Genomic DNA, 13561 nt, shown 5'->3' with positions numbered 1-13561 from the left:
AAATTTTTTTATTTTAGAAAATAAAGCATTATGTAATCTCATCATTATATATAATGTTACTACAGGGCTGGGGATTTAGCTCAGTGGTTTCACCGCCTGCTGCGCAAGCACAAGGACCCGAGTTCGATCCCCAGTACCTAAAAAAAATATATATATATATAACGTTACTGAAACAAAGCTTTAAAATTAGTCAACCTTTCTAGTATAGACCAATGAGTAAAAAAGAGGAAGAGAGGAAAGCAAAATTCAACTTTTTATACCCTTTATTCTTCCTTTTCCCTCCTTTTCAAATTTCCTTTTTTTAAAAAAATTTCCTAAGGAAGCAAATTATCTTTCTTAGTACAGCATTCTTATGGCTTATAACCCTATCAAATCTCATTCCACTACGTTGTTACAGAACTCACAAAAAATAAGTAGCAAAAATGAGAATTTTACAATCTTCTAAAGTACTTCTTGGTAATGAAACTAATTATAATGAAATAAAATTTCTCTGGCTACACATTTTAAAATAGCTCATTTATGATACTATCAGGGAACCACATCTTCCCATAATACAGTTAGAAAAGAGACTAAACATTAACATTCCCAGGGTGTAAAATCACTGACATGCAGCATAATCAAACCCTATTTGCTTTGGTACTTTATTAATGGCATTTAAGGTTTTTTTGTTTGTTTAAATATCCATCAGGTCTGAAGTACAGTAGATTAGGATATGAAGTACTTTTGTTCACAAATAAGCTTTCTGATGTGTCCTATTAGATTTGTACTTCAATTTTTATCAACTTTCCAGTTTATTGGTGTGAATACAGAAGCAAAAAGTCAAAATTCAATCTCAGTATTCTGAACTTAAAAGGGGGGGCGGAGGGACAAAAGCAAAAATCAAACATGAATCCACTAGATTCCCAGCTTATTTAGCTAAGCCAGAAAGCTTCCATCATTGTACTGAATGAACTAATTTTTAATTTGACCTGTATCCGCCTGAGAATTTCTGAGATGAAATTACTATTTCTAAAGATATACATGGGTCAAGAGTCCAAAAATAGTTCTCAAGTTGGATAATGGCAAAAATTCTGGTACACTCTTACTAGCCTTAAGCAAATCATATTTGATACCTGCTCGTAACAATATAAACCCACCTGCCATGATGTCATCCAGCGTGTCATTGAGGGTCTGAGCAGGGCTGGCTACCATTAACCCTTGTTGTGTTTCTGTCAGAATTCCTTGCCCCAGCCCTGCCAACTGTGCTTGGCCCAGTACTGGCTGTCCAACTATCACTCCTTGCAGTTCTGTAAGATTTGCGATGGACCCTGGAGGCAAAGGACCTGCCGCCAGAGGCAAAGCTTGAGGCATGGCCAGAGGCTGGATTGGTGCAAAACCCATCTGAGCAGCAGTCTGCTGGGGTTCATCTTTGAGCAAAACAGGATCCACTTGCTGTAACCGTGCATAGTCTCCCTCAGAAAGATGTTCTCCAACCCCAACAGGAGTTAGCAGTCCCAGGTGTTGGCAAGATTGTTGCTGCTGCTGTTGTAGTTGAATTCTTTGAGCTTTAACCTCTAGATATTGCTTTTTAAGCTGCTGCTGAGTTTTCAGTTGTAATTCTCGTTCTACTTTCTGTAGTTCCTCCAAAATCTTTTGTTTCTTCTGAATTTGTTCTTCCCTTGTTTTATTCAGCTCCTCAATCTTCTCCTTGGTAAGTTGGTCAGCATGAGCCAGTTCCAAGGACTGCAGCTGTGCATTCTTTTCTATGGCTTCTTTTATCCTCTGTTCCAGTTCTGTTAACTTTCCCTGAGCCTCTTCTACAATGCTCTCTGGAGACTGATTGGTGATGTAACCCTGTACATCCTGGCTGTTTGCTGGCAAATGGCTGCTGGACTTTTGTTTAGAAGCAGCTGTGTGAAAAAGAAACCCCCTCAGAAGTGCACATGAATGGCATCCTCATTACAGAGTTACTGTTGGGAGGGTCAGTGCCAACAGTATGCACTACGTTATCATATCCACAGAAGGTGAAAATGCACCTTTTTAAAGAGTTAAAACACAAATCCACCTTCTTATCATAAATATAAATGTAGGTATTTATGTGCATATAGTAATCTTGAAAATTAATCTCAGAATTTAAAAATTATCACAAGGGTAAAAATTAGACAATTAGAGGGATGCAGGGTTGTGGTAAGGGGTACAACTAAAGTAAAATCTAGGGATAAGTGTATATATTTCATATGGCCATAAAGATGTCAAAACTCATAAGAACAAAACAATATGCTAAATTATTAAGGTGCAGAGAAAATTTAGACCTCTAAGTCAAGTTTTTCAACATTTAATAGTCTGTGCCTTTTAAACACACACACACACATACACACACAGAGTGCCCAAACCACTGAGAAGTACCAAGAAATTAAAATCCAACTAAAATATTTGTCTTTGTTGGGGCCTACCATCTTCAACATTGATAAAAGCAAGATATAAATTCATATATTCACACAGCTACCTGACTAGTAGAGAACTGGGGTTCAGTTTCCCTGGAAGAAAAGATGCTGCTCTATGCCATCCACTGTGTCTTCTGACAGCCAGGTGAATAGACTGTTCTGGCTACAGGTTTAGCAACCAATTGAAAAATGTGCTAAGGCTCTAGATTGGTAGTAGTAATTGAAAAGAGCTGGTGGAAATACTTAGCATCCTTGTTGGTAAAATAATACAGGTAGCCAAAACCAAAATCTACAACTTGGTTAAAATTTTTAAAAAGAAAATGTGATTCAAACTGATAAGGTTAATGTTTGGGGACATAACTTAAGAACATGCATGATGTAACATCCACAAGTCAAATATGGACCTCAGAATTCTAAAGAACAAGTATATCTGAAGTAACTTTAAACTACTAGTTGAAAAAGGTATCCCAGATATAAAATCTGTATTAAATCTGTTCCTTTAAAAGCTCCAACTTATTAATTTTTATGCCTTATTTCACTGCAGAGATTTAAGTAAAGAATTTCTGAAAAAATTCACCCAATTATACCCAGCTTAACATTTTACATGAATAAAAGTTAGAGGAAATCATAGAAAATCAGAATTCCACCTGAAATGAGTATCTAAATTTCTCCTGCTAATACTTCTAATTCTAGCACAGATCAGTGCTATTAACTATCTTTTTTCCCAATCACATGCTTTATTCATTGGTAAAAAAAGTCTTTAATTATGTCAACTTAGTAAAATTCACTTTTGTAGAAAAACAGTTTTAAATGGCTAGTTTTTTGGTAAGCTTATTTTCACCTGGACAACATGTAAGAAACAGTCTTTAGAAGTGTAACTGACCTTTATTCCTGATGGGAAGAGTAGTGGCAATACTGGCAGGTGGTTTGTCAGGCTCCTGAGGTGGGACAACCATGGGCAACGCTTGAACTGGTACACGAGGTGCCTAAGACAAAAGATGATGATTGTTTCTTTTCCTACATAATCTACTACATCACATGCTAATCAGAATAAGGTACAGACTTATTAAAAATATTTTAAGCATGCCATCTCAAACAATGACATATTTACTTACATTGTGCTGGTTTTCACTTACTTTTCTTGACATGGGTGTTTGTGTGTCATGAGTGTATGTGTGTGGCCGCATATTGAAACCAGGGCTTCGTGCATGTTAACCATGTACTCTACCAATGAGCTACATTCCCAATGCCCTTAATATACTTTTAAATGAGCTTTGAATTCAAGTTGTTATTCTGACTTAAAGAAAATCGTATCAGTTTAGAATCTGAATACTGTATAGGATATTTATTAACTATATCAAGTATACAGCTATAAAGAGAAATACATATTTAAAAAAAAGATCAAAGGGCTGGGGATGTAGCTCAGTGGTGCCACACCTGCCTGGCAAGCTCAAGGTCCTGGGTTGGATCCCAGGTACCGAAAAAAGAAAAACAAAAAACAAGCAAACAAAAACAAGAACAAAAATGATCAAGGTTAAGTTAAATTGAAACAAAAAGCAAAAGGAGAAACAGAAGGTATAAAATGGTTTAGTTTGACCCTTACCCTATTTAAATCGTGGGATGGGGGTGTCAGCTGAGTGACATCTGGTGGAGGGGCTGAAAGCAAGTTATTAGGATAATCCAAAAGATAGCAAACAACACTTGTATGGCCACCTTTTGCTGCTTCTATCAACATGGTTGAGCCATCCTAAAAGAAAAGAATATGTATGGAGTAAGGGGGTTAGTTTACAGAATCTTTTGTTTTGCTTTGCTTTCTGAGACAGAATAGTTCAGGCTGGCCTCAAACTCATAACAATTGTCCTGCTTCAGCCTCCCAAGCATAGGGTGGCATGCGCCACCATGTCTGGCAGAGTTTAGAGAATCATTTAGAAAGTTAACAGGTCCCAAAGACACTACAATCATGGATTTAGTAAAGAATGCTTGCCTCTAATAAAACAGAAGAAAACTAATACCTAGAATGCCACTAAAAAAAACTAAAACCAACCTCACATATTTTTATATTGTGATATTTAAGAGTAAAGAACTAATTCACAATGTTTCCCAAAACATCTGAGTTACATACTTTTAAACGGTGGGTAGGATCCGCCCCATGAGCCAAAAGTAGTTCCACCACTGCCAGATGACCCCCGGCACAAGCCAGGGACAGTACAGTGTGGTCGTTATTAGCTGTGGTTCTATTCACATTTGCTCCTAAAACAGATCAGAGATGGAAAATCACATTCGTAAAGTGTTTTTTTACTTAAAATTTTGGTCAATTTAAAAATCATAAGGAGTAGGGACATGAGTGTAATAAAGCCCCATCTCTGCAATACTCAGTTTCCTAATTATTAACACATGGCAAACCTTGATTCACATAAACCCACGTCAGTTCTTCTCTCTCATCTTGAATTATTCTAAAGGAAATCACAGACAAACACGATCTAGTTTCATCTATAAATATTTCACAATTCATAATAGCTAAATCTTGAAAGTGGCCCATGACCATTATCAGAAAAATGGATAAAGAAAATGTGGTATTTATATACAATGGAGTACTACTCTGTTAAAGGAAAGGATAAACTTGAGTCATTGGGAGAAAAATGGATGCATCTTGAGACCACAATGTTAAGTGAAATAAAAGAGATACACAAGCTTAAATAATAATTTCTCTTATATGAGAAACCCAAAATATAAATAAAAACAAAACCAAAAAATAATAGGAAACAGGGAAGCAGGTCATCTGCAAATGGGAAAGGGATCAATAGATGGAGGGAGGGGGAATGAGGGGCAGGTAAGCAGATGAATAAAAGAATGTGGATGTGTTATGTACACTACCAACTCCTCTCGATGAATGTAATCATTACGTACTACAAAAAATTTAAATTTTAAAAATTTAAAAAATTTTACGTACATAAAATTAAAAGCAAAATTTCAATAGGTACCAGTTTTTAAAAGTCTATATTATTCCTACTGTTACCACTCCATTTATAAAGTAAAATATAAAATTTTATCTACATTTTATGTTTTTCAATAGAAAATTTCACTGAAAAATCTATAAAAAATTAGTCATACTGCCCCTATGGGCTATATATGTAAAGAACTAACAAGTTGTATTATGTATATGTACCCACTCCCCAAGATGACTGTAAAACGCACGTACTCCAAACATGTACAGAACTTGAGAGAGAACTAATAAGAAAGAGTAGTATTACCTTTACTTTTTCAGAAATATATTTTTAAGAAATATATGCAAATGAAAATAGAAACATTTTGCCCTCAAACATAAATCTGTAACTGATTGGGATTATTGTGGAGCTAATGTGGTAAATGGAAATAAAATAGCAGAAAGAAACTAGAATCAATTAAACTCCGCCAGAGAGGGCACTGTGGTTAGGCAATTTTTTTTTTTTTTTTCTTTTTTAGACAGGGTCTCACTGTGTAGTTCAGACTGGCCTTAAAACTCACTATGTAGCCCACACTGATCTTGAACTTTCAACAATCCTCCTGCCTCAGCCTCCTGAGCAATGGGATAACAGGTACATGCTACCACACCTGACCTCTTTTTTTGTGTGCTATAGGGGAGTGAACATAGGACCTTAGGCCGAGCTACACATCAGCCATTTTTAAATTTTGATACAAGGCCTCACTAAGTCACCAAGTTGCTTAGGCTGAGCTCAAACTTGTAATCCTCCTGCCACAACCACCCAGAGTACTGGGATTACAGGCATGTGCCACTCCACCCAGCCCACAATTCTATTCTTGCAAATACTGTTATAATTACATATCACAAATGTATTCTCAAAATAAATGCCTAAAGGGCAGAGGTGCAGTATCTGCCTGGCAAACGCAAATCCATGAGTTCGATTCCCAGTACCAACAAAACAAAACAAAACAAGCCTAAAGTAATTTGGCTAGTAAGTTTTTTGACATTTCTTTTACCTATAATTATGATAATTACAAATTCATGATTTCTTTAGTATTCTGGGCAAGGAAATATACTCCCTTCTAAAATTGTACATAGCCATTAGTCTTTCTCTTACAATGTGGATTCAAAAGTAAAATCTTTTAATTTCCTACATATAAGAACATGATAATAGCCGAGCATGATGGCTCATGCCTGTATCCCAACACTCAGGAGGCTGAGGCAGGAGGATCACCATGAGTTCAAGGCCAGCTTGGGCTACATAATGAGTTCAAGGCCAGCCTGCACTACTACAAAGTGAGGCTCTCTCAAAACAATAAAACCAAAGCAAAACAAAAAAGTAATGAACTTTTCATGAAAAAAGTACGAAAACTCATGAACCTAAGATGTAATTTAGGGGAAGTAATGAGGAATTTCACAATTAATATCTCTGGTGTTCAAACTAGAATCACTGACCATGAATAAAACTCATGCTGTACCTGTCACATTTTAATTTTGAACATTTTTGGTGCTATATTTATAATTATCCCCTTATATCTGTATAGAAAAATCTCAGAACCAAGAAAATTTGAAGAAAGCGACTTGCACAACTTTGTTCACTTGCAGAAACATAAAAATCCGTATTTCATTTGTGTGTGTGTGTGTGTGCTTGCATGCGCATGAGGGCACAACTGGGGACTGAACCCAGGGCTTTAGCACTGAGCTATATATCCTTGGCCCTTTTTCATTCTTTGAGACAGGGTCTTGATTCCTGATACATCGGTATATAGACCTAGAGACCTCAAACTTTTAATCTTTCTGCCTCAGCCTCCCAGAGTGCTGAGATTACAGTAAGGTACCACCACACCCAGCTCAAGATAATACTATGTTACATGAACAGGACAAACTTTTGAATTTAAAATCTAAAGCTTTCAAAGTATTACACAGAAAAACTTTGTTTACTGAAGCATCTCTGAACTAGGGTACTACTTGGTTGGCCTGACAATTCTGTGTCATGTGAAACTATTCTGTGCATTGTAATGTGCTGATCAACTCCACTAACAGAATACTAATCCCAAATGCTCACTAACGTTCTATCTCTAAACATCTTAGGGTACAGTATACATCTTTGGGAACAAACAAGTGCTTAATGAACTTACCTTTACTAATTAAGAACTGAACAGTACAAACATGACCAGCTCTTGCAGCTTTCATTAAAGGAGTTCTTCCACCTTCAGATTCATGCTCCTGTTACAAAAAATAAAAAACTTTACATTTAATTGCTAGTAAACAATTATTCTCATGAAAATCAACGAGAAAAAAATTAACTTCCAAATCTAAATACGTTAAATATCATGCTTTGAATCAAATTTTAAAATATTTTCTTTTTTTTTTTTTGAGACAGGGTCTGACTATGTAGCCCAGGCTGCTTCAAACTCCTAGTGATCCTCCTGCCTCAGCCTCAGGAGTGCTAGGATTACAGGCATGCAACACCATGCCTGGCAAAATACTCTTTTTTTATTTTGGTAGCAGGGATCGAACTCAGGACCTTGCACTTGCAAGGCAGGTGCAGTGCCACTAAGCTAAATCCCCAGCTACATTTTTAAATTAAACAAACAAACAAACAAACAAACAAAAAACTCCAACAAAACCTCAAATCAGTAACATGTTCCATGGAGAGCTGGGTGTGTTGACACATATGTATTCCCAAAATTTGGGAGGTTGAGGTAGGAGCATTGTGAGATGATCAAGACCAGTTTGGGCCTACATAATGAGACACTGTCTCAACAAGCCAAAACAAAGTAAGACAAAACAAAACAAAACAAAACAAAACAAAACAAAACCTATTCTACGTAAATAATAACTACTAGAGTAGCTAGGCATGGTGGCATGTGCCTATAAGCCAATTTTTTGGGAGGCAGAGGCACTGCTCAAATTCAAGACAGCAAGACCCCATTTCCAAAAAATTAAAAACTGGAGTTATAGTCATGGCATAGTGACATTCTCATCAAAATCCATCTGATAATTTTTCTATTGCTATAAAAATGATTCTGGAACTTGAACACTGCATGGCACTCTAGCAGAGCACTTTAAAAAATTCATTCTAGGGTTGGGGATTTAGCTCAGTGGTTCTGCCGCCTACCTCGCAAGCACAAGGACCTGAGTTCAATCCCTGGTACCAAAAAAAAAAAAAAAATCATTCTATGTAATATTCCACCAGTTTTAAGATGTTACTGGAGCTTTCTGGAGAATCCAGAAAAGGACTGAGAATCTACCATCACTGCTGGGTAACTGAGAACTCTATTATCAGTTTTCAGGTCTTAAAATATAAGTATTTGAGAAAAATACATTTGGTATACCACTCATGTCTAGTGAAAAATTAATTTTTTAAAATCATTTTATTGGAAAAATTAATTTTTCTGTGAAACCATTCCCTAGGTTCTCCTTACTGCCATGAACCAAGCAAGTACTAACCATTACGTTACTGTGTACTTCATACATACAGTGGAAATACTTCCTAAGCTGAAGAAGGCCAAGTCTAACAAGGGAGACCTATGTACAAATCTAACTAGACTATAACTTGCCCAAGGGCTTTAAGAATTGCATTAACACATGCAAATCTAAAAGAGGGTACAATGATAATCTAATTCAATCCTTCTGAAAAGAAATCAAATGCATTATTACAGTTTTGAAATTAGAGAAGGCTATTTCTGCCCGTATGTGCATTTCTATGATAAACATTCAACTTTGTGAATACACATTCATTTGTGTTAAGACTCAGAAATTCAGCCCCAAGGAAATATGCTTACATTTTAACTATGACCTACACTTGTGTCATCCTCCCACTCTACCACAGGCTAAACTGAAAGACTAGCTGTTTTCTGTATGCACATGTTTTATGCTTTCCTACCTCTCAGCTGTACTTATATAATTTTTTTCAAGTGGATTATCTGTTTGGCTACAACATTACCTTTCTAAACCTTACTCAATGCAAACCATAGTACTGTATCGTCAGTCAACTGTTCTACCTGACTTTCTTTACTGTCTGCACTTTCTCTGTGACATCTTTTTGGAATCTCCAGTACTTACCACAGATCTTAGTATCTATTTTATCCCTGCTTAGGCTGTAGGCACAATTTATGTCCTGAGCTATATTAGAAAAACATTTAGGCCACATTTGCCTTTTCATACAAAATTACAGAAATTTTTAAAAATAGCTAAGTACACCTAATGAAACATTAATTGTATTAACATTTCCAACATAAAATTTTCTGCAGAGGATGAGGTATAGAGAGTTAGACAGTCCTACTAATAGGAATGTAACATTCTGAGCAGTATAGGGGAAAAAAATGACTACAAAATGCCGCCCCCCACATCCATGAAACTGGAAGTAAAGAAATACCATTCACAGATACTCTCTAGTTTTAATTTATATCTTTTGTTAAATATAAGATTTAAAAAGTAACAAGCTCACCAGATCTGCTCCTGCCTGAAGTAACACATCTGCTACATCTGTATGACCATTTTCACAGGCATATGTTAGTGCTGTATCTCCTGTTGCTGTTGTTGCATGAACATTAGCTCCTGAAGCAGTTAATGATATATTTAATAAGAGGCACAAGACATAAACGGATATAAAATTTCTTCTATCTAGGTAAGTTATATCACCTCGTCAGAAAAAAAACAACTTTATTGATTTCTAGAAAGAGAATATATTCTCAACATCTTTAAAAGCAAAAAGGAAGTTACAAATAAAACTACTATTAACTTACTGTATGGTAAGTTATACAGAATATATACAAACGTATTTTACCCTTTTCTTTTAACACACATTCAGTATATCATATAAAAAATATTTGCATAGCATTTTTATTTTTATTTTTTTTGGTACTGGGGATCGAACTCGGGACCTTGCACTTGCGAGGCAAGTGGCGGCACCACTGAGCTAAATCCCTGGCCCTGCATGGCATTTTTTACTTAAATAAATGATATAAAAAATTTTTCCCAAATGTGAAAGCACCTACCTGCAGCTAGTAAGTATTTAACCAATTCCAAATGACCCTCTTGAGCAGCTTCCATTAAAGGGGTTGAACACCCTAGTTCTATATCAGCTCCTGCCTTAATGAGAAAGTCTGCTACTTCTAAGAAGCCTCCACAGCAAGCCAGAGTCAAAGCAGTTTCTTGAGTTTCTTCTGTCTGTGCATTGATATTTGCTCCTAAAATAAAGATTCTAATTTAAAAAATTCATTACCTTATTCTACACACAAGCAAAAAACAACTGTTTCCTAATAAACTGTATCTCCTAAATGAACATGTTTATACTCACACTAAATAACAAAGTATATCCCCCCCTACTGCTAAAGCAGTAAAAAAAAAATTACCAAGCCTATATCCACAGAATTTATTTATCCACAAGCTAAGTGTCATATGACACAAGGACACAGAAAAATAAGCTACCCCCTCACCCCTTACAGTAAAGATGCAACATTTCAAAAGCTCTCACTAGGCAATATTCAACAAACTTTACAAGTCATTTAGGTTATTATTATTAGTTCCATTTTATAGCTAAGGAAACTGAGGTTAATTAATTAATTCACCCACGGTCACAACAATATTGCCATCACTATCACCAAACAGCCACTCTATGACAAGCACTGCTCTAAGAGTCTGTAATATCTATTTATAGATATCTACAGATCTACTTGGGAAGCTGAGGCAGGAGGATTGCCACAAATTCGAGGCCAGCCTGGGTTACAAAGTGAGTTTAAGGCCAGGCTGAGCTATGTAGCAAGACCCTGTTCCAAAATAACTAAAAAAAGAAAAAAACAATCTATAGATGTATATCTAAAGCTCTCTCATGCACCCAACCTTACACATGAGAAAACTGAGGCACAGAGAACTAGAGATTTGTTTAAAGTTACAAAATTGCCAAGCAACGGAGCTGTCATTCAAATCTATGACGTCTGTTCCAAAACCTATGCTTTTTTTGGGAAAATATTTATTGGTATATTTTAGGCATACATAATGATCACATTCATCATAGGAAATTTGCACCTGTACATGATACAACCCACCTCTTTTTTTCCATTTCCCCTCTCCTCTCAAGCCCCTTCCCCTTCCTATATACAAAAGCTGTTTCCATTGTTTTCTATTTTCACTTTTTTTCTTGTCCTCTCCTTCCTTTCTGCCTCACTCCTCCCCTTGTTTCCATTCCTATTTGAATATTTTCTTCTCATTTCCCAATATCTATTACACATTTTAGTCCTTATTTCCATTTTCGGTTTCTCACATCAGAGAAGCAATGTGTTATTTAAACATGTGTGCTCAATTTATTTCACTTAAGAGGATGGTCTCAAGGTCCATCCATTTAGTTAGAAATGTCTGAAGCTCATCCAAAACTTATACTTTTAAAATTCTAGATAAAATTACACCTAAATAAAAACTTTTTAAAAAATTGACACTGCTCTTAAATTTTTCCAGATTTTAAACTATACTACTAAAATAAAAATAAAACCAGGTTACAAATAACTGAGGATATTTTGATAGGAAATCTTTTCATTTGTCCCAACTGAGCTCCATGACACCTTCTGATACTCATTTTTCATTCTCACCACGTCAGTTCTTATGTGCCCGTTGCTATCTCATGAAATATTAATTCTATTACAGATTAATAAGCATTCTGCCCTCAAAGAATTCCCTCAGTATACTGACTTGAAAAATGTAACCATTCCCTAGCCCAGAAGCCTAAGGCAACTCAAATTCCGTTTAATTCACACAGCACATCACTCTGAAAGCTCTATATTGAATAAGTCTAACTGGTTTTATTTAATACAATATGGGAAACCATTTTGTATAGCAAATACTTTTTCCTAAATTTGGGTAATAACATCTCATTGCAAATCTACTAGAGGGGTGAAATAGTGAAATTCAGTTTTATAAAATTGTACTCTTAATTTACACATTCACAGTCATGTATCTCGGCTGACGCAGTTACCTTGGCCTAGAAGTAATGCCACCATTTCTTCATGTCCTTCTCGAGCTGCTTCCATCAAAGGTGTGTACCCTTCATCATTGACCTCTTCCAGGCTAGCTCCTCTCTCAATAAGTAAAGCTGCAAGCTCCACATGCCCACCACACGCAGCCAAAGTCAACGGTGACTCAAATGAATCTGCAGGCATGTTCACTTGGGCACCACTGTCAAGAAGTAACCTGGCTACTTCAACATGGCCATCCTAATCACAATGCAATTAAAAAATTAAATCAGCAACATAAAAACTTAAAATTTTGAAGACTTAATTATGCAATGAAGTTTACCAATCTTCACTCAAATAAAATAAATCTACATTTAACAAGTCAGTAAATTATACTACTCCCTATATACCTTCATAATAGAATTAGGAAATAGGAGTTGAGGGTATAAAACAAGTAGAAAAAAACACCTTTAATCAAGGGACTTATTAACCATGAAGAAAAATCAGTAAGTACATGAAATAAGTGACATGTTGTGAGGTTACAGATAATTATCAACAGTAGATGGTACACATTTAAATGTTAAAATATATCATTTAAAGAGGGAAAATAAGTATTAGATAAAAATCTTAAGGATAAACAAACTTCTGATTAGGGACTAAGAGAAAACTGCAATACTTTTTGGAGCAGTGGGGGGAAGGACCCATGAAGTGTTAGAGGAACACAATGCGGACAAGGTACTTTCTTTGCTGCTCAAGGTTTCAATGCCAGTGAAAAGTAAAAAGTAAAGCAAGGTGTTACTATGTTTTGGCTCCTTTACTGATCTCTTTCTCACAGTTTACTGGCAACATCAAGAATTTCTTTCCCCTTCTTTTTCTCCTTGAATGAACTACCCCCTCCTTCTACAGATAACTCATCTTCTTTGGAACAATGTCATGCAGGTTTTTTCCCTCAGTATTTGTCACATTACTCAACTCTTGTGTATTATTATGGTTACTTTACTATTTCTTTTCTCTTTTTTTTGGTACCAGGGATCAAACTTGGGTCCTTGTGTTTGCAGGGCAGGTGGCGGAACCACTGAGCTAAATCCCTGGCCCTACTTTACTATTTCTTCAGCTCTGAATCTACTCCCTGCAAAATCAACTCCTTCATTTTCACTGAAGCCCAATTGTAAAATATCAATTTTTTCCAGCATTTGGGAGGCTGAGGCAGGAGGATTGCTTTGAGT

General features: G+C 36.0%; 1 protein-coding gene across 8 annotated transcripts in view; it reads right to left on the bottom strand.

Moving 5' to 3' along the window:
- The window catches only part of Ankrd17 (ankyrin repeat domain 17), a 177527-nt gene that overhangs the window by 75878 nt on the left and 88088 nt on the right, over window positions 1–13561 (bottom strand). For 5 of the 8 annotated variants that reach the window (XM_004838014.3, XM_021252504.2, XM_021252507.2 and 2 more), the window contains exons 8-15: window positions 12359–12596; window positions 10389–10580; window positions 9839–9948; window positions 7524–7611; window positions 4546–4673; window positions 4027–4170; window positions 3307–3409; window positions 1137–1889 (exon numbers count right to left, since the gene is read on the bottom strand). In XM_004838014.3, coding sequence (XP_004838071.1) covers window positions 1137–1889; window positions 3307–3409; window positions 4027–4170; window positions 4546–4673; window positions 7524–7611; window positions 9839–9948; window positions 10389–10580; window positions 12359–12596 — 1756 coding nt within the window. The remainder of the gene's footprint in view (window positions 1–1136; window positions 1890–3306; window positions 3410–4026; window positions 4171–4545; window positions 4674–7523; window positions 7612–9838; window positions 9949–10388; window positions 10581–12358; window positions 12597–13561) is intronic. The other 3 variants (XM_004838015.1, XM_021252514.2, XM_087188321.1) reach the window with 1 other exon arrangement.

The sequence above is a fragment of the Heterocephalus glaber genome, unplaced genomic scaffold (genome assembly GCF_053883595.1).
Source record: "Heterocephalus glaber isolate CG9 unplaced genomic scaffold, H.glaber_assembly_v1.0 deba00000281, whole genome shotgun sequence".
In the NCBI taxonomy this organism is placed as follows: domain Eukaryota; kingdom Metazoa; phylum Chordata; class Mammalia; order Rodentia; family Bathyergidae; genus Heterocephalus; species Heterocephalus glaber.
The sequence above is the reverse complement of the archived record's forward strand: the minus strand, read 5'-3'. Positions and strand labels throughout refer to the sequence as shown.